Source organism: Lipophrys pholis (genome assembly GCF_963383615.2).
Source record: "Lipophrys pholis genome assembly, chromosome: 3".
NCBI classification, from domain to species: Eukaryota; Metazoa; Chordata; class Actinopteri; order Blenniiformes; family Blenniidae; genus Lipophrys; species Lipophrys pholis.
In genome coordinates, this window is record NC_137627.1 from 36,029,205 (window position 1) to 36,047,947 (window position 18,743).

The 18,743-nt window shown below is 49.7% G+C and overlaps 1 protein-coding gene across 1 annotated transcript; it reads left to right on the forward strand.

Annotated features, from left to right (window-relative positions):
- Window positions 1–217: 217 nt before the first annotated feature.
- On the forward strand, window positions 218–17,803 carry supt5h (SPT5 homolog, DSIF elongation factor subunit). Its single transcript, XM_080459302.1, has 29 exons — window positions 218–338; window positions 535–628; window positions 2,079–2,235; window positions 2,330–2,398; window positions 5,612–5,681; window positions 5,905–5,973; window positions 6,087–6,152; window positions 6,238–6,268; window positions 6,363–6,431; window positions 6,510–6,761; window positions 7,780–7,869; window positions 7,976–8,046; window positions 8,389–8,494; window positions 8,569–8,659; window positions 8,892–9,028; window positions 9,173–9,328; window positions 9,729–9,875; window positions 9,949–10,095; window positions 10,202–10,327; window positions 10,593–10,677; window positions 11,412–11,519; window positions 11,608–11,710; window positions 12,815–12,942; window positions 13,472–13,577; window positions 13,658–13,816; window positions 14,905–15,073; window positions 16,124–16,321; window positions 17,233–17,328; window positions 17,408–17,803. Exons 2-29 carry the CDS (start codon window positions 542–544, stop codon window positions 17,546–17,548), a joined length of 3,234 nt encoding a protein of 1,077 aa, XP_080315428.1. The 5' UTR covers window positions 218–338; window positions 535–541; the 3' UTR covers window positions 17,549–17,803.
- The last annotated feature ends 940 nt before the right edge of the window (window positions 17,804–18,743 follow it).

An 18,743-nucleotide genomic window follows, 5' to 3' on the forward strand; every position in this document is an offset into this window, starting at 1 on the left:
ATATGAATGTAATTTAATCATTTATTTTCTTATTGAAGCATTTTGAATCATCAGATGTGAATAAAACGGTTTATTTTCTCAAATTTGAGCCATTTCAACACTTAACAGAACAGACCACAAACTTTGAAAGTTTCTGTCTTTAAAAAAACAAAACAGAGTGAGTCCTCTTCTCTGTTTGTCTGCACACTCTCCAAATCTCGCGATAGTTTCTGGCGCTACTTTGTGAAATCTCGCGGCTGTGTGGTTCAGTGAAGCATCACAAGAACCAAAATAACCGAATTTTCCGCGCTATACCCTTTTTTTTCTGGATTAAAATCCCCCGTGGGAGATTAAAGCGGGTAAGTGCCAGCCGCGGAGGTCAGCGGTTCACACCCGATCACCTCAGTTTGGAATATATCGGGGTTGTTAGCTGTGTTAGCCCGGCTGCTCGCAGCGGCTGCTGTTTAGCCTAGCATTAGCCTAGCATTAGCCTAGCATCAGTTTGATCCGGGACTGACCGGCGGACCTTCGCTGATCTCTGCGGTCCGTCCACAGGTTCGACATGTCGGACAGCGAGGACAGCGACTTCTCCGACAACCAGAGCGAGCGCAGCAGCGACGGAGAGGCAGAGGAGGCGGAGGAGAATGAGGTGAGCGCCCGGCTGGCAGGCAGCGCGCGCCCGGCTGGCAGGCGGCGCTAACCCCGGTTCATACCGGAGCAGAACAAGACTGTTCAAATAGAATCATGTTCTGATTTAAAATAACTGGTCAAAAGACTCATTTTGGGGAGGAGAAACGGCCAGAACACTGCCTGCAAAGCTTGTATGTGTGTGGATCTTAGACAGGTGACCACAACAAACCGCTGCAGTTTAAAAATGGTTTGGGGGTTTCAGACACTTCAGTCATTAAATTGGTTTAAATCTTCCTCGTTAGGACAGGCTCTATTCTGTTTCATAGGTTGTTATGAATCTGAGCATGTGAAAGGTCACTGGTGGGGTTCCTCAAGGCTCCATCCTTGGACTGCTTTTATTTAACATCTACCTGCTCCCAGTGACTCCGACCCGTTTACACCACAACGTTTCACATGACAACATCTAATCTGTTAAAACCAAAACAAAAAGAGGGTTCCGTCTCCACTGCCGCGGCGGACACACTGACAACCATGTAGTTAGTCTGCCGGGCCACAGGAGGGCGCTGTCCCTTTTCTTGTAATGAAACCACACAGACGTGCAGAGAACAAAACACTATAAACGTGAACAACATGGAGAAGCGACATTCTAGTGACTGATGAGGAATCGGATGCTTTCAGGGAGAGTCTCAACTATATAACTACTGATATGAGCTATATAACTACTGATATGAACTATATAACTACGGTTCAGACAGCCAGTCGTATCACTACAGGGCCGCCATGTTTGTTTACACGTGCATGAGCAGCTGTTGTGACACGGGGGTGGGAATTCGCAGCAGCGCCGATTCGTTGTCGACGAATGTCACGACTATGTCTGAACTGAAAATGCAGAACTTCTGTAGCATTTTGCGCGTCTGTTTATACGACAATGGCGCTCGGAGCGGCTGACAACCTAGTCTGTTGAAAACTGCTGCCAAAGTGGAACTTTTCAAAAATTCTCCATTTCCGTGGGAAAAAAAGCAACTTTCTGAAAAGTCTTTGGCTCTGTTCCGTGTAGACGGCTGGTCCTGAGCACCACTGTAGTAGTGACTAGTTGTTCTGCACATGCTCAGTAGATGGACGGTATCTACTTGGACCACCTAGTGGCCCAACATGAAAACTACATCATTTTCAGGATTTCCACTGTTTCCATGAAAAACGTTGTCACGTAAACGTGAAACAGAAACACAAATACGACGTGTTTGACTTTAAATGTTGTCGTGTAAACGAGGCGCTCGTCAACATTCAGAACGTGATTTATTAAACACAAAAGGTTGAAAATCAGTAAAAAAGAAAAAATCTTTCAGTCGTTGTTTTAGTTTGTTTTTCCGGATCATTTCGATGGTCTTGTGGATTCTACTGAGCCAAGCTGGAGCCTCTAACAATCTGACTGAGGTTGACTCCGCTGGTGCGTTTGTTTTCTCCACCAGGAGGAAACCAACAGCCCGGTGGGCAGCGACAAGGTGGCCGAAGAGGAGGGGGAGGACCTGGAGGATGAGGAGGAGTACGATGAAGAGGAGGAGGAGGACGACGACGACCGTCCCAGGAAGAAGCCCAGACATGGAGGCTTCATCCTGGACGAAGCCGGTGATGATGATGATGATGATGATGATGATGACGACGAAGGCGCTTCCTCTGAGACACAGCGAGCTTTAACGTGTCTTCGTGTCTGTGTGTCCAGATGTGGACGACGAGTATGAGGATGAGGAGGACCAGTGGGAGGAAGGAGCCGAGGATATTCTGGAGAAAGGTGAGCGACACACACTCAGCCATGCTCTCACACACACACACACACACACACACACACACACACACACACACACACACACACACACACACACACACACAGAGTGTCGAGCAGGCGGTCGGTCCAGATGTGTACAAGGCTTTATCTGTGCTGCGTCTTAAATCACGATCTTCCGTCATCGTCGCTAAAACGAAACGTCTTACGAGTCAATTTCACTAAAGCTTCTTGAACGTCAACCGAGGATCTTCAGGCCCCGTTTCCACGGCAACGTTTCACAGAAAAATGCATCGCACAGAACAGAGAGCCCTAAACATGAACACTGGGAGAACGTGGACGTTCTAGTGGACAGACTACCAAGTTGGATTGTTATTACAGTGACTGTCAAAATAAAACTACCAAGTTGGATTGTTATTACGGTGACTGTCAAAATAAAACTACCAAGTTGGATTGTTATTACGGTGACTGTCAAAATAAAACTACCAAGTTGGATTGTTATTACAGTGACTGTCAAAATAAAACTACCAAGTTGGATTGTTATTACGGTGACTGTCAAAATAAAACTACCAAGTTGGATTGTTATTACGGTGACTGTCAAAATAAAACTACCAAGTTGGATTGTTATTACAGTGACTGTCAAAATAAAACTACCAAGTTGGATTGTTATTACGGTGACTGTCAAAATAAAAGTACAGAGTCCCAAGAGAATAAGGACTGGGAGTAATGACACCACGGAGGAAACTTTGTTCTGATTGGCTCTGCTGAGCATGTGCAGAACTACTGGTTACTACCAATGTGGTGAGCGTTAGCAGCATTCCCGCCGGCCGCTGGGCGGAGGGTTTCAGAAAGTGTCTCTTTCGCCCGTCGACACGACGACGGAGTCGGAGCGTATTTGAGCAGTTGTGTTTTCGGGTGGCAGAAACGTTCCGGTGTTTACCGACCGTCAGTCTGAGATGTTCTTCAGACTCTTCCTGTAATTCGGCGTCATGAACTCAATCTTGACGCGTCTCAACTTTTCGTCCCGTTCCATCGCTCACGTATCCGTCAGTGAGTGAGTCTTCACGTCCGTTCACGCTGCGCGACCTTCAAATTGAATTTGTCGGAACCTGATGAAACTGACGGTGAGATGTCCTGTTCGCTGTGAATGAAACCACGATCGTATCGAATCGTCTGTACGAAGAAGTGGAGTCCCAACGCATTGTGGAAACCCGCTACCGTCCGTATCCTCCGCTGTTAGCGGTGGACTTAGCATAGCGTTGTGTGGTTGGAGACGCAGCATGTCCTGTTTTCTGACTCAACTCTCTCTGTCTCGCCGGCGCCCCCTCCCTCCCCCCTCCAACGTGCATGCCGTCTCCAGTTAACGGTAATGTTCTGCTCAAGATGGCGCCGATGTTTTCATTGATATCCATGTGTTCCCGAAACAAGTGAACATCCATCTGGTACCACCCCCTTATTAACCCCGCCCACCCCAGCACGCCGCCGTGTTACTGTGACTGTCACTCCTGTCAGGAAGCACTGAGGGCAAATTCACTGTCAGGCTCCGGCATCCAAAAACTAATCTTTTACTGTTAAATCCAAACAATTCAACACCACTGTGGAACCAAACCTCCCCCCACTGTGGAACTGAACCAAACCTCCCCCCACTGTGGAACCAAACCTCCCCCCACTGTGGAACTGAACCAAACCTCCCCCCACTGTGGAACCAAACCTCCCCCCACTGTAGAACCAAACCTCCCCCCACTGTGGAACCAAACCTCCCCCACTGTAGAACCAAACCTCCCCCACTGTAGAACCAAACCTCCCCCCACTGTAGAACCAAACCAAACCCCCCCACTGTGGAACCAAACCTCCCCCACTGTAGAACCAAACCTCCCCCCACTGTAGAACCAAACCTCCCCCACTGTAGAACTGAACGAAACCCCTCCACTCTAGAACCAAACCTCCCCCCACTGTAGAACCAAACCAAACCCTCCACTCTAGAACCAAACCCCTCCACTCTAGAACCAAACCTCCCCCCGCTGTGGAACTGAACCAAACCCTCCACTCTAGAACCAAACCTCCCCCCACTATAGAACCAAACCAAACCCTCCACTCTAGAACCAAACCTCCCCCCGCTGTGGAACTGAACCAAACCCCTCCACTCTAGAACCAATCCCCTGCACTCTAGAACCAAACCTCCCCCCACTGTGGAACTGAACCAAACCCTCCACTCTAGAACCAAACCTCCCCCCACTGTAGAACCGAACCAAACCCTCCACTTTAGAACCAAACCTCCCCCCACTGTAGAACCGAACCAATCCCCCCGCTGTGTAGCCAGTCCCTCCACTGTGGAACCAATCCATCCAATGTGAAACCAAACCCCCCCACTGTGGAACAGTTGCGTTTGGCCTCGTTGCTTCATATCAATGTAGTGATTGATTGATTGAATGACACCTGGTGGTGCAGTAGAAGTGTGAGCAGACAGTGGATGTGACCTCCGCCCTGCTGCCGGTGGACCTCCGCCCTGTTCAGAACATGAGCTTCTTGTGTGGCGCACAGGAAACAGAATACATAGAACCCACTATGACAGAAGCTAATGCTAACCCCCCCCCTCCGTGCCTCCATGCCGCCATTACTCACCTTGTTTTTCTGTTGTCTCTTTTCTCCCATCATGCTTTGTGTGGCTGCTGCCTGACTCTGCTCCTGTGTCCATTTGTCTGCTGGCTTCTGTCTTCATCATCATCATCCTCCTCTTCATCCTTTGATCTTCTCTCTCCTTCTGTCGCTCCTCTTCCTCTCTTCCTTCACTGTGTGGACCTGAGCAGAAGAAGCTGAAGGTAAGACCTGTTTTATTTCTCCATCCACCTCCTGACCGACTGACCTCCTGACTGACCACCAGACTGACTGACCTCCAGACTGACCTCCTGGCTGATTGACTGACTGACCGAATGACTGACCGACTGGCTTCCAGACTGACTGACTGACTGACCGAATGACTGACCTCCTGGCCTCCAGACTGACCGACTGACTGACCTCCAGACTGACCTCCTGGCCTCCAGACTCACCGACTGACCTCCAGACTGACCGACTGACCTTCTGACTGACCTACTGACCTCCAGACTGACCGACTGACCTCCTGACTGATGGACTGACTGCCTGACTGACTGACTGACTGATAGACCTCCTGACCTCCAGACTGATCACTGGACTAGTTTGACCCCGTCCATCTCGTCCCTCCAGTGTCCAACATCGACCACGTGGTTCTGGACGAGGATCACTCCGGATCCCGACGGCTGCAGAACCTCTGGAGGTACCAAGTCTCTTCTTCTCTCCACGTTGCTCCGGTCGGAGAACCGCGACAATGTCAGAGGTCATAGAACGATTAGCGTTCAGACGGGTCAACGATGCTGAGTTTGATGATTGTAGCATTTAGCTGAGATGCCCAGGAGGAGCTGCCCAGAAAGCCTGGGACGGCCCGACTGGTAGAACCAGAGCTGCTGAACGGTTCCTCATGACCTGACTGTGTGTTGCAGAGACTCCCGGGAGGAGGCGCTGGGCGAATACTACATGAGGAAGTACGCCAAGTCGTCTGGAGGAGAGCAGTGAGTGTCCCGCCTCTTCAGCTCCGCCATCAGCGTGGTTTTTTAATAATAAAATGTTTACGCTCCCTCTGTCCTCGCCACTGCTTTAAAGCATTTTTTATTTCTGCTTCCAGTTTCTCCGGCGGGTCCGAGGAGCTTTCTGATGACATCACGCAGCAGCAGCTACTTCCTGGTGTCAAGTATGTAAACACAGATCCACCAATCGGCATCCAGGAAGCCTGTGATGTCACAGTTCACTAAATGTCTCGTGTTTGTCGTTGACAGGGATCCCAATCTGTGGACGGTCAAGTGTAAGGTACGCACACACACACACACACACACACACACACACACACACACACACAATGCAGCCCCCCCACCCCCCTTATTGTCTCGTTTTGTGTCTGCAGATCGGAGAGGAGCGAGCGACCGCCATCGCCCTCATGAGGAAGTTCATCGCCTACCAGTTCACAGACACGGTGAGACTCACGCAGCTCCACTCCTGCCGCTAAGCTTCTCCTGGCCGCCCGTTAACCCCGCCCCCCGCCCCCCCACAGCCTCTGCAGATCAAGTCGGTGGTGGCGCCGGATCACGTCAAGGGCTACATCTACGTGGAGTCGTACAAGCAGACGCACGTGAAGGCGGCCATCGAGGGCATCGGGAACCTGCGCATGGGCTTCTGGAACCAGCAGATGGTTCCCATCAAGGAGATGACCGACGTCCTCAAGGTGGTGAAGGAGGTCACCAACCTGAAGCCCAAGTCCTGGGTCCGGCTCAAGAGGGGCCTGTACAAGGACGACATCGCCCAGGTGTGTGTGTGTGTGTGTGTGTGTGTGTGTGTGTGTGTGTGTGTGTGTGTGTGTGTGTGTGTGTGTGTGTGTGTGTGTGTGTGTGTGTGTGTGTGTGTGTGTGTGTGTGTGTGTGTGTGTGTGTGTGTGTGTGTGTGTGTGTGTGTGTGTGTGTGTGTGTGTGTGTGTGTGTGTGTGTGTGTGCGCACGCACATGAAAAACAGAACAGGCATATCTCAGTATGTTCCTCTCCTCTTTTAATCACATAGATTAACCAGAGTTACACTCGGTAGAGCGCAGACCTTCGCCAACGCCATATTTGTTTGCGTAACTGAGTTATCATGGCTAGCATGATAGCCATTAGCTCATAGCGATGCTAACTAGCCTGTCAAGTAGCTACATCACTGTGAAACACTGAGCAGGAATCGTCTCCATGGCAACAGGCGTTGAGCTCCTTTGAGCTCCATGAGGTGCCTCTCTCATCCACTTTGTATGGGACATTTTTTCACAGTTTTGGGGGATTTATTTGAAACAGTTAGTTGTTAACGTCTCAAAATCTACTGGATTGGTCCTTGATGATGACAAATCATCCCTGAAGATTTCATGCAATTCAGGTGAGTAGTTTTTGTGAAAAGTTGGTAAAATACATATAAACCAATGAATAAATACATGCAGCCTAAAACATAACCCTTTTAACTTTTTGTTGGGGAAGATACATATAAGGCAGTAACTTAAATATCATAAAACGTGGTCTAAGTCGTCAAGTCATCAGCAGTTACATAGAACTTAGCGAGCATTCAGATGATCAGAGCTTTTTTTTTAGCAATAGAAGGAGGAGGGATGATATTTACAACAAATGGGGAAAAACCGGGCGAGGAGTTCACATCGTGTATGAATGGACAAGTGTACTGATGTGGAATGCTGTGGATACACATGGGCATGAATCTCCTCACCCACCCGCACACACACACACACACACACACACACACACACGGTTTGAGGAGGTGAAATGAGCTTCTCATGTTCCTCCCTCCTGCAGGTCGACTACGTGGAACCCAGTCAGAACACCATCTCCCTGAAGATGGTCCCCCGGATAGACTTGGACCGCATCAAGGCCAAGATGAGCCTGGTACACACACACACACACACACACACACACACACACACACAAGCACAAGAGTCCTGGTTCCAACAAGACCCACTGTATGCGCTCACTGTGTGTGTCCGTCCTGCAGAAAGACTGGTTCGCCAAGAGGAAGAAGTTCAAGAGACCTGCTCAGAGGCTGTTTGATGCTGAGAAGATCAGGTACACCACACACACACACACACACACCATTGGGCCAATCAGATGAGGCCTCGACCTTGACTCTACGCAGACGCTGCTCCGCTGTTTCACAAACTGATCAAACCTCTTGTTTGGCCTTGAATTAATTTCTGTGTGTGTGTGTGTGTGTGTGTGTGTGTGTGTGTGTGTGTGTGTGTGTGTGTGTGTGTGTGTGTGTGTGTGTGTGTGTGTGTGTGTGTGTGTGTGTGTGTGTGTGTGTGTGTGTGTGTGTGTGTGTGTGTGTGTGTGTGTGTGTGTGTGTGTGTGTGTGTGTGTGTGTGTGTGTGTGTGTGTGTGTGTGTGTGTGTGTGTGTGTGTGTGTAGGTCTCTGGGAGGGGAGGTCAGCCACGATGGCGACTTCATGATCTTCGAGGGGAACCGTTACAGTCGTAAAGGCTTCCTGTTCAAGAGCTTTGCCATGTCAGCCGTGGTGAGGAACACACACATAAAGACAGAGGTGGCAATACTTCGAAACACTGAGTAAAAGGTGTCTGTGTCTGTCAGATCACAGACGGAGTGAAGCCCACCCTGTCGGAGCTGGAGAAGTACGAGGACCAGCCTGAAGGAATCGACCTGGAGGTCGTGACAGAGTCAGGTACACACTTCAGCTTCAGTCTGAAGTCCAGCACACACACACAAGACAGAGTTTCAGTGTGTGTGTGTGTGTGTGTGTGTGTGTGTGTGTGTGTGTGTGTGTGTGTGTGTGTGTGTGTGTGTGTGTGTGTGTGTGTGTGTGTGTGTGTGTGTGTGTGTGTGTGTGTGTGTGTGTGTGTGTGTGTGTGTGTGTGTGTGTGTGTGTGTGTGTGTGTGTGTGTGTGTGTGTGTAGGCAAGGAGCGTGAACACAACCTGCAGTCTGGCGACAACGTGGAGGTGTGTGAAGGAGAGTTGATCAACCTGCAGGGAAAAATCCTCAGTGTGGACGGCAACAAGATCACCATCATGCCCAAACATGAAGACCTCAAGGTACACGCACACACACACACACACACACACACACTTCACAAAAATGACTCCGGTAATCGGACAAAAACAGAGAGGAAAAGTATCATTAAGGTGTGTGTGTGTGTGTGCGTGCGTGCGTGCGTGTGTGTGTGTGTGTGTGTGTAGGACCCCCTGGAGTTCCCGGCTCACGAGTTGAGGAAGTACTTCCGTATGGGCGACCACGTGAAGGTGATCGCCGGCCGATACGAAGGAGACACCGGCCTCATCGTCCGCGTGGAGGAGAACTTCGTCATCCTGTTCTCCGACCTCACCATGCACGAGGTTCCTGCTCCATCCTTCATCCCCCTGCCTTCCATTCTTTTCATTCAGTTCTTTCCTTCTAGCTTTATCTTATCCACTTTATCCAAGTTCCACACACACACACGTCTGGAATCAGACCTGTCTCCATGGAAACGGGGGGTGGGTGGGGGGGAACAGGGCGGCACACAACTTTTAGAAAACGGTCCATCTCCATGGAAAGGGGAGTAAAACTCAGTAGCTGGACAATCAGAACGATGTTTCAACAACGTGGCTTCATTACAAAAACAACCAACAGCACCAACTAGTGGCCCAACATGAAAACGGACATTGTTTTCAAAATTGTGTGTGTGTGTGTGTGTGTGTGTGTGTGTGTGTGTGTGTGTGTGTGTGTGTGTGTGTGTGTGTGTGTGTGTGTGTGTAGCTGAAAGTGTTACCCCGAGACCTGCAGCTCTGCTCGGAGACGGCGTCCGGCGTGGACGCTGGCGGGCAGCACGAGTGGGGGGAGCTGGTGCAGCTGGACCCCCAGACGGTGGGCGTCATTGTGCGGCTGGAGAGGGAGACCTTCCAGGTAACAGTCTGCTCCCCGCCGGGGTTGGAGTTCAGGGGTCGCGGGCTCGGTTTGAATCTGCCGTGCGTCTCAGGTGCTGAACATGCACGGGAAGGTGCTGACGGTGCGCCACCAGGCGGTCAACCGCAGGAAGGACAACCGCTTCGCCGTGGCTCTGGACTCCGAGCAGAACAACATCCACGTCAAGGACATCGTGAAGGTCATCGACGGGCCGCACTCGGTAGGTCGGGCATTAGCATTTAGCTTAGCATTAGCATTTAGCTTAGCATTGGCATTTAGCTTAGCATCAACATTTAACTGTGTGTGTGCGTGCGTGTGTGTCTCAGGGCCGTGAGGGGGAGATCCGTCACCTGTTCAGGGGCTTCGCCTTCCTTCACTGTAAGAAATTGGTGGAAAACGGCGGCATGTTTGTGTGCAAGACCCGACACCTGGTGCTGGCCGGGGGGTCAAAGGTCAGCGCGAGTGAAACCTTCACACCTGTTTTACACACAGGCACAGAACCTGATACGTTCAAGAACGGAACACACACTCCTGTTGACGTGGTGTGTGTGTGTGTGTGTGTGTGTGTGTGTGTGTGTGTGTGTGTGTGTGTGTGTGTGTGTGTGTGTGTGTGTGTGTGTGTGTGTGTGTGTGTGTGTGTGTGTGTGTGTGTGTGTGTGTGTGTGTGTGTGTGTGTGTGTGTGTGTGTGTGTGTGTGTGTGTGTGTGTGTGTTTCAGCCCAGAGATGTGACGAACTTCACGGTGGGAGGATTCGCCCCCATGAGCCCTCGGATCAGCAGCCCCATGCACCACGGAGGAGGAGGTGAGCCGTTCACATGCTCTGCATGTAGCAGGGGACAGAAGTGTGTTTCCGGAGCTGGACGCCGTCATTTCAACTCTCTTCAAGTTCATTTTTACCTTTTGTTTATCGAAACGTTGAGTGGAAAAAATTAACATGTGGAAATTTCACAAGTGACATCAATAAGCAGAATATGGAGCATTTGGATGAGGGAAAGTTAAAAATGTTAGTTTAGACTAAACTTGTGTGTTGATTTGAAAAAAGGAAAAATTCTGAATGTTTTGAAACACGGTCGATCGACACAGTCAATAGGAATTTCCCCCGAGCATAACTGAGTATTTTCTCTTTAATGGATCCAAACACAGATCCCAGCACCTCCCAGCCAGCAACAGTTACAACCAGATGAGCCTGAGCAGCACTTGCCAAACAACACTAAAGTGACGAGACATCATTTTCAAAACGCTGCCATGTAAACGCCAAACTTCTCTGGAACAAAAATGTTGCGTTTACACTTCAAACATTGTGTAAACGGAGCCTTAATGTGCTTTTCTTTTACACAAAATCTCACTAATCTTATGTCCTGCTCATTTTCACCTCAAGGAAACACTTCAGTTTAATGGGCGTGAATGCAGTGGGCCCAGTGAGAAGCCCTGTGGAGCGCCTTCATGAACGTTTAACTGCAGTTTTTAATTTCCAGTTTAAGCTGCGGTCAAAACGATCCAACCAGAACGTCACTCTGGATTATTTTCTCTCTTCAGGTGCTCAGCAGAGAGGAGGCGGGGGAGGGGGGATGGGACGGGGCCGAGGGCGCCGAGACAACGAGCTGATTGGCCAGACGGTTCGCATCTCGCAGGGTCCTTACAAAGGTAAGGGGCGCACGGTCTTTAAATTTACACCCTCAAAAAAATCAAAGAAGTTGTTTGTGTCACTGAGCTCTTGGTCTGGATTTCCCAGGATACATCGGGGTGGTGAAGGACGCCACGGAGTCGACGGCCCGAGTGGAGCTGCACTCCACCTGCCAGACCATCTCTGTGGACCGACAGCGACTCACCACCATGTACTACCCCTCCTCCTCCTCCTCCTCCTCCCCCCAGTCTGTCACACACACTAGAGACGTTCACATAACGACGCGTCTTCAGCGTCACACAGTCGGACTCTTCGGGCTGCTCCGTTTGGAGCCGCTGGTCTCGGTCTCAAAGCCACATTTTAAGCTCTACGTCTCTACGTTCACGTTCTGTTTGGTCCAGACCAGAGTGTCTTCTTGGGAAAACTGTTTGGTTTGAGCGACGAGAACCAACTTTGAACCGGAGCTAACAAGATCTTTGGTCCTCTTCAAATGCTCAATGTCGGTTCGTTTGCAAATGATCTTTCTAGTGGGCGGGGTCAGAGGACGTGAGGTAGAGCGCGGTGCATTCTGGGTAGTAAACAAACGAAGCTATCTGTGCCAATCCGAAGAAGTAGACGAAGAAAGTTAAAGAATATCTTGCGTGTAGAGGAGGGAGTAGCGAGGAAGACTCATTGAGATCTGGTCTGAAGACGAGACGTCGCGGTTCTTTGTGGCAACCCGTTACCCACGAGCTAACTAGCCTAGCCACTACGAGCTAAAGGGGCGGGACTTCCTCTTTCGTTCTGGACCAATCAATGAGCCATGTTTCTCCTTCGTTTCCTCTCTGGTCAGTGTTTGTTTTGGGTGGCAGCGCCCCCTAACCAGCAGCTGGTGTAACTGCAGGAGGTTTGATCCGGTTCTAAAGTGAATGTGAACGCCACTGAACCACATGAAGGGAGAGAGAAATTACAAACACTGAGGGTTTTATCTCTGTTCACAACGTATTTCATCAGTTATCTGCTGATTGTGATTCAGAGGAGGATGATTGTTCAGCCAGCAGCTCGGAGTTACATGATGCACCTGAACGCATCACCCGTGTATCGGCTTCATGCCGCCGATACATGGAACATAAGTGGAAAGAGTAGCGGCTTATAATCCAGAAATAATTGTACATTGTGAAGCAATAGAAACTTCCAGAATGACTCCAGCAGACGTCTGTTTGTGATCAGACGGTTTCTCTGGGATTAAACTTTCACAGTTTCATCGAGGTTTTTTTGTGGGCGAAGCTAGACTCCACTGTGACTCCCTCACCGTCGTCATTGTTTCTGCCTTCAGGGGAGCCAAGAAGCACAGCGGCATGACCTCTGCCCACGGTCGGACCCCCATGTATGGCTCCCAGACCCCCATGTACGGCACCGGCTCCAGAACCCCCATGTACGGCTCCCAGACCCCGCTGCATGACGGTAAGGCGCCACTCCTCACCTCCCTGGTTCTTCCTGTGATGGCCTCCATACAAGTAGTTTTGTTTTTACACTTGGAGGAAAACAAAAGAGGTGAAAAGTTGTTCCAACGTTCCTCTGATAAAACACGGCACCCTGTTAAAACTGATCCTCCGTCTCGTTTGTCGTTGCCGTGAAGTTTTGGTCAGTGTTTGGGGGAATGTGCTTCGAAGTGAAAACATATTTTATAAAGCGTGGCCGGGCCCAGTGAGGAACCCTGTGGAACACCAGTGTGCATCAAATCTTCTCAGATGAGAACAAAAGAATGAATAAATTGTTTTAGATCAGAAGGTGATAAATGGATCAGGTAACGTCACGTCAGTATGCTCGGAGGCAGTGTTGAGCAGTCATCGTACTGCCAGCACGGGACGTAGTTTGTCCTGAGAATCGGCCCACACTCTGTTTCACCTCAGTGTTTTTGTATTTATTGGAGTAGAAGTACTGCACTCCAGAGTTGTTAACAAGCTCCTTCTGTCCTCTGCTGCTCGTCCAGGAAACCGCACGCCGCACTACGGCTCCCAGACCCCGCTGCATGATGGGAGCAGGACGCCGGGTCAGAGCGGCGCCTGGGACCCCAGCAACCCCAACACGCCGTCCAGGTATCGGAGAGAGCCTGACGTCTGACCCCCTCCCCCGGTGGACGGCAACCTCGTGTTTCTCACTCCGGTTTCTTCTGCAGGAACGAGGAGGAGTACGACTTCGGCTACGACGACGAGCCCTCGCCTTCGCCTCAGGGCTACGGCGGCACGCCCAACCCCCAGACCCCGGGTTACCCAGAAGTCCCCTCTCCACAGGTCAACCCTCAGTACAACCCCCAGACTCCTGGCACGCCCGCAATGTGAGTACTGAGCGCTCTTTAACCTCCAGATCTTCAGCTTCAGCTGCTGAAACGGCTCGAGGAAATAAAACAGTTAAAATGATCTGTTTTAAAAACCTGATCTGAAACTGAACCGACTCGACATGAACGGCAGAAAACAAGTAGAAAAGAAAAAGTTAAGGAGAAATGTCACACAAATCTATACCAGGAAGATCTACAATACAGATATACAGCACATAGATCCATGACAAGCTTATCTATAACAGATATAAAGCTGATGGATCTACAGCAGTAGATCTACACCACAAGGTTATAGCAGATCTATACAAAAAGCTAAAACACGTAGATCTACAACATGCTAGATCTACAGCTCTACGCAGCTGAATTCTACAGCACACAGATCTATTACAAGCAGATCTATAACACACTGTTATACAGCACACAGATCTATTACAAGCAGATCTATAACACACTGTTATACAGCACACAGATCTATTACAAGCAGATCTATAACACACTGTTATACAGCACATGGATCGATAACAAGCAGGTTTATTATGAGTCTAGAACAGCAGATCTGCAACACACGGTTATAACACATCTATACACAACACTAAAACACACATCTACAACATTTCACTGCAACACAGATCTAAAACACACAGATCTCCAATAAACAGAGATGAAACAAAGCTCTGCAACGCACAGATCTGTATCAGAAAACACTTTGTGGCCAGGTATGATTTTAAAAAATGATGACGATGACATTATTTTGGTGTCAAAGAAAACAGAAAATCAGAAGGTGTCAAACTCTAAAAGATGTACTTTCATAAATAAAAACTAAAATTATATTTCCATGACGTGTTCTAGCTAGTATAGTTTGTTAAACCGGTCAGGTCTAGTCGAGGGCACAGTGGTCGTTTTCTGGTCTGTCTTTGGTCTGTCAGCATTCTGTGTGTGAACGGGTCTCTGGTTAATGTTGTGTGAAAAGAGGTGTGGCTCCAAGACGAGTCCCTGAAGAACCTCAGGTCTGACCTGAAGAACCATAGTCGTGACTTGGTGAATGAAAGATGTGGTGTCAGTCTGTAAACGAGTGTCTGTGTCTTCAGGTACAACACGGAGCAGTACTCTCCGTACGCCGCCCCGTCCCCTCAGGGCTCCTACCAGCCCAGTCCCAGTCCTCAGAGCTACCACCAGGTGGCGCCGTCACCGGTCGGCTACCAGAACACACACTCGCCGGCCAGCTACCATCCAACGCCCTCGCCCATGGCGTATCAGGTACGAAACAGACCCGAGCAGAGGCATAGCATGAGGACTCCAGCAGCGTTAGGACTCCAGCAGCGTTAGGACTCCAGCAGCGTTAGGACATGACCAGTATCAGGACATGAGCAGCGTCAGGACACGAGCAGCGTCAGGACACGAGCAGCGTTGGGACACAAGCAGCGTTAAGACACAAGCAGCGTTAAGACACGAGCAGCGTTAAGACACGAGCAGCGTCAGGACACGAGCAGCGTTGGGACACAAGCAGCGTTAAGACACGAGCAGCGTCAGGACACTAACAGCGTTAGGCCGAGAGCAGCGTGAGGGCACGAGCAGCGTTAGGACTCCAGCAGCGTTAGGACATGACCAGTGTCAGGACATGAGCAGGGTTAGGACAAGAGCAGGGTCAGGACACGAGCAGCGTTGGGACTCCAGCAGCGTTAAGACACAAGCAGCGTTAAGACACAAGCAGCGTTAAGACACGAGCAGCGTTAGGCCGAGAGCAGCGTGAGGGCACGAGCAGCGTTGGGACGCCAGCAGCGTTGGGACACGAGCCACATTGGGACACGAGCGGCGTTCCGAATCCAGCAGCGTTACGACTCCAGCAGTGTTAGGACATGACCAGTGTCAGGACATGAGCAGGGTTAGGACAAGAGCAGCGTGAGGACACCAGCAGCGTGAGGACACAAGTAGCGTTAGGACTCCAGAAGCGTTAGGACACAAGCCGCGTTGGGACATGAGCAGCGAATGGACACGAGCAGCATTCGGACACGTGCAACGTGAGGACACGAGCAGCGTTAGGACACGAGCACCATTAGAACTCCAGCAGCGTTACGACTACAGCAGCCTTACAACTCCAGCAGCGTGAGGACACGACCAGCGTTAGGACACGACCAGCGTTAGGACACGACCGCCGTTAGGACACGACCAGTGTTAGGACACGACCAGCGTTAGGACACGACCAGCGTTAGGTCGACAGCAGCGTCAGGTCGACAGCAGCATTAGAACTCCAGCAGCATTAGTACTGCAGCTGCTCTGGAGGTTCCACTCACTGCTGCCACTCTGCAGGCCAGCCCCAGTCCCAGCCCGGTGGGCTACAGCCCCATGACGCCCGGAGCGCCCTCTCCTGGAGGATACAACCCTCACACCCCCGGCTCCAACATCGAGCAGGGCGGCAGCGACTGGGTCACCACCGACATCCTGGTGCGGGTCAAAGACTCCTTCATGGACCTGATGGGGCAGATGGGCGTCATCCGGAGCGTCACGGTGAGGGCGGGACAGGAAGTGATGTCACACGACACACCTTCAGAACTAATGGACTGAAATCTCAGTTTTTTACTTATAGTTGGTATAGATTAAAAGTATTAATGTGACACACTGATAGTAACTGATTACATTTTGCTGGAAGATGCTCTATAATCTGCTGTTAGAGCTGGAAGATGCTCTATAATCTGATGTTAGAGGAGGAAGATGTTCTATAATCTGATGTTAGAGGTGGAAGATGCTCTATAATTTGATGTAGGGGGATGAAGATGCTCCATAATCTGATGTTAGAGGTGGAAGATGATCTATAATCTCATGTTGGAGGAGGAAGATGCTCTATAATCTGATGTTAGAGGAGGAAGATGTTCTATAATCTGATGTTAGAGGAGGAAGATGCTCTATAATCTGATGTTAGAGGAGGAAGATGTTCTATAATCTGATGTAGGGGGATGAAGATGCTCTATAATCTGATGTAGGGGGATGAAGATGCTCTATAATCTGATGTTAGAGGAGGAAATGCTCTATAATCTGATGTTAGAGGAGGAAGATGCTCTATAATCTGATGTAAGGGGATGACGATGCTCTATAATCTGATGTTAGAGAAGGAAGATGCTCTATAATCTGATGTTAAAGGAGGAATATGCTCTATAATCTGGATGTGAGAGGGGTCAGATGCTTTATATTCTGATGTTGGCATTTTAAGCTAATGCTACTTCCAGTGGTCCATGTTACTATAACCTGTGTGTGTGTGTGTGTGTGTGTGTGTGTGTGTGTGTGTGTGTGTGTGTGTGTGTGTGTGTGTGTGTGTGTGTGTGTGTGTGTGTGTGTGTGTGTGTGTGTGTGTGTGTGTGTGTGTGTGTGTGTGTGTGTGTGTGTGTGTGTGTGTGTGTGTGTGTGTGTGTGTGTGTGTGTAGGGGGGGATGTGCTCGGTGTTCATGCAGGACTCAGAGAAGGTGGTCAGCATCAGCAGCGACCATCTAGAACCCGTCACTCCCACCAAGAACAACAAGGTGAGAGCAGTCGTTCACTTCCTGCGTCGACATTTCACATTAAAGGGACAGATTGTAACTGGACGCTCGCCGCCCGCAGGTGAAAGTGATCCTGGGCGAAGACCGCGAGGCCACGGGCATCCTGCTCAGCATCGACGGAGACGACGGAATCGTGCGCATGGAGCTGGACGACCAGCTGAAGATCCTCAACCTGCGCTTCCTGGGCCGCCTGGAGCACTGAGGGGGGCGGGGCCACGGTGGGGGGGGCAGCAGAGACTGATGGGAACAAAGTGGGCGTGGCCACTCGAATTATGTAGAAGCAGACGGCTCCTCCCCCCTCCTTTTTTTTTTTTTTTTTAAATTTCCATTAGTTTTTCTTTCAGTCTGCTTGGTTTGTGGTCTGGATCCGGTTTTAGTGCTTCTTTTACCGTTGGCAGTGTTTTTGGTTTTCTGGGAGCGTCACGGTCGATCAGTGTCAATAAACTGTGAATCTCTGAACGTGTGTGAGTCTGTTACTCCCAGGAACTCCCGTCTGACCCTGGTGTTCCTCAGGGCTCCTTCCTGGAGTCTTTATGATTTCCTACATGACATCATTTTCAAGTGAAGACAGAAAACTATGGTAGCGTTTCGAGTCTGTTCACACGACGACTCCGCTCTCATTCACTGACGACGCAACTCTGTCAAACTTTTTAAAAGTGGTCTGACTGTCGCCATGGAAACGGGAGAAAATGTTCTCTTGTTAATGTTTATAACTTTGTTTTCTGGCGAATGTCGGGTTTCGTTACAAAAACTAGAGCTACACTCGGTAGAGCGCAGACCTTCACTAACGCCACATTTGTTTGCGGAATCAACTTAGCATTGCAAGCATGTTAGCCGTTAGCGAACATCGATGCTAACTAGCCGGTCAGGTAGCTACATCAGTGAAACACTTAGCAGGGAGCGTCTCCATGGCAACACGCTGATCTGCAGCCACTCATTGTAAACAGGCCTTCGACACTGACGGGTTTTAGTTGAGGTTTTTTTAAACATTAAACTTATTTGACTTGACGAATATCAGTTTGGTTTGAAAAAACATCAATTAATCAATAATCTGTATTTTAACCCCTTGAGGCCTGAATATATTTGCATTTATATCAAACAAATCATGAGTTTTTGATTTCAAGTTGATGCTAAATTATGTTAAGATTGTTATTTTGTCCATAGAACCTAGTGTAGGGCTCGGGTAGGGGTAGGGTTAGACATTGATGCCACAAAATAGATTGTTTACACTATAACACCAACTAGAACGTGATTGTGTATACTTTCTATACTTTCTACTTTTCTCCAGCTGGATTGGACCCTTACTCTTGGATTACAAGAAAGCAATGTATTGTTCTTGTTGAGGGTTATGAGTTAGGGCGAGGGTTACAGGTTAGGACGAATAAATCGCATGTAGG

Coding starts and splice junctions, on each gene's coding strand:
- supt5h (XM_080459302.1), top strand. CDS start 542: ATGTCGGACAGCGAGGACAGCGACTTCTCCGACAACCAGAGCGAGCGC. Junction 9,029..9,172: donor CCAAACATGAAGACCTCAAG/GTACACGCACAC, acceptor GTGTGTGTGTAG/GACCCCCTGGAGTTCCCGGC. Junction 9,329..9,728: donor CCGACCTCACCATGCACGAG/GTTCCTGCTCCA, acceptor GTGTGTGTGTAG/CTGAAAGTGTTACCCCGAGA.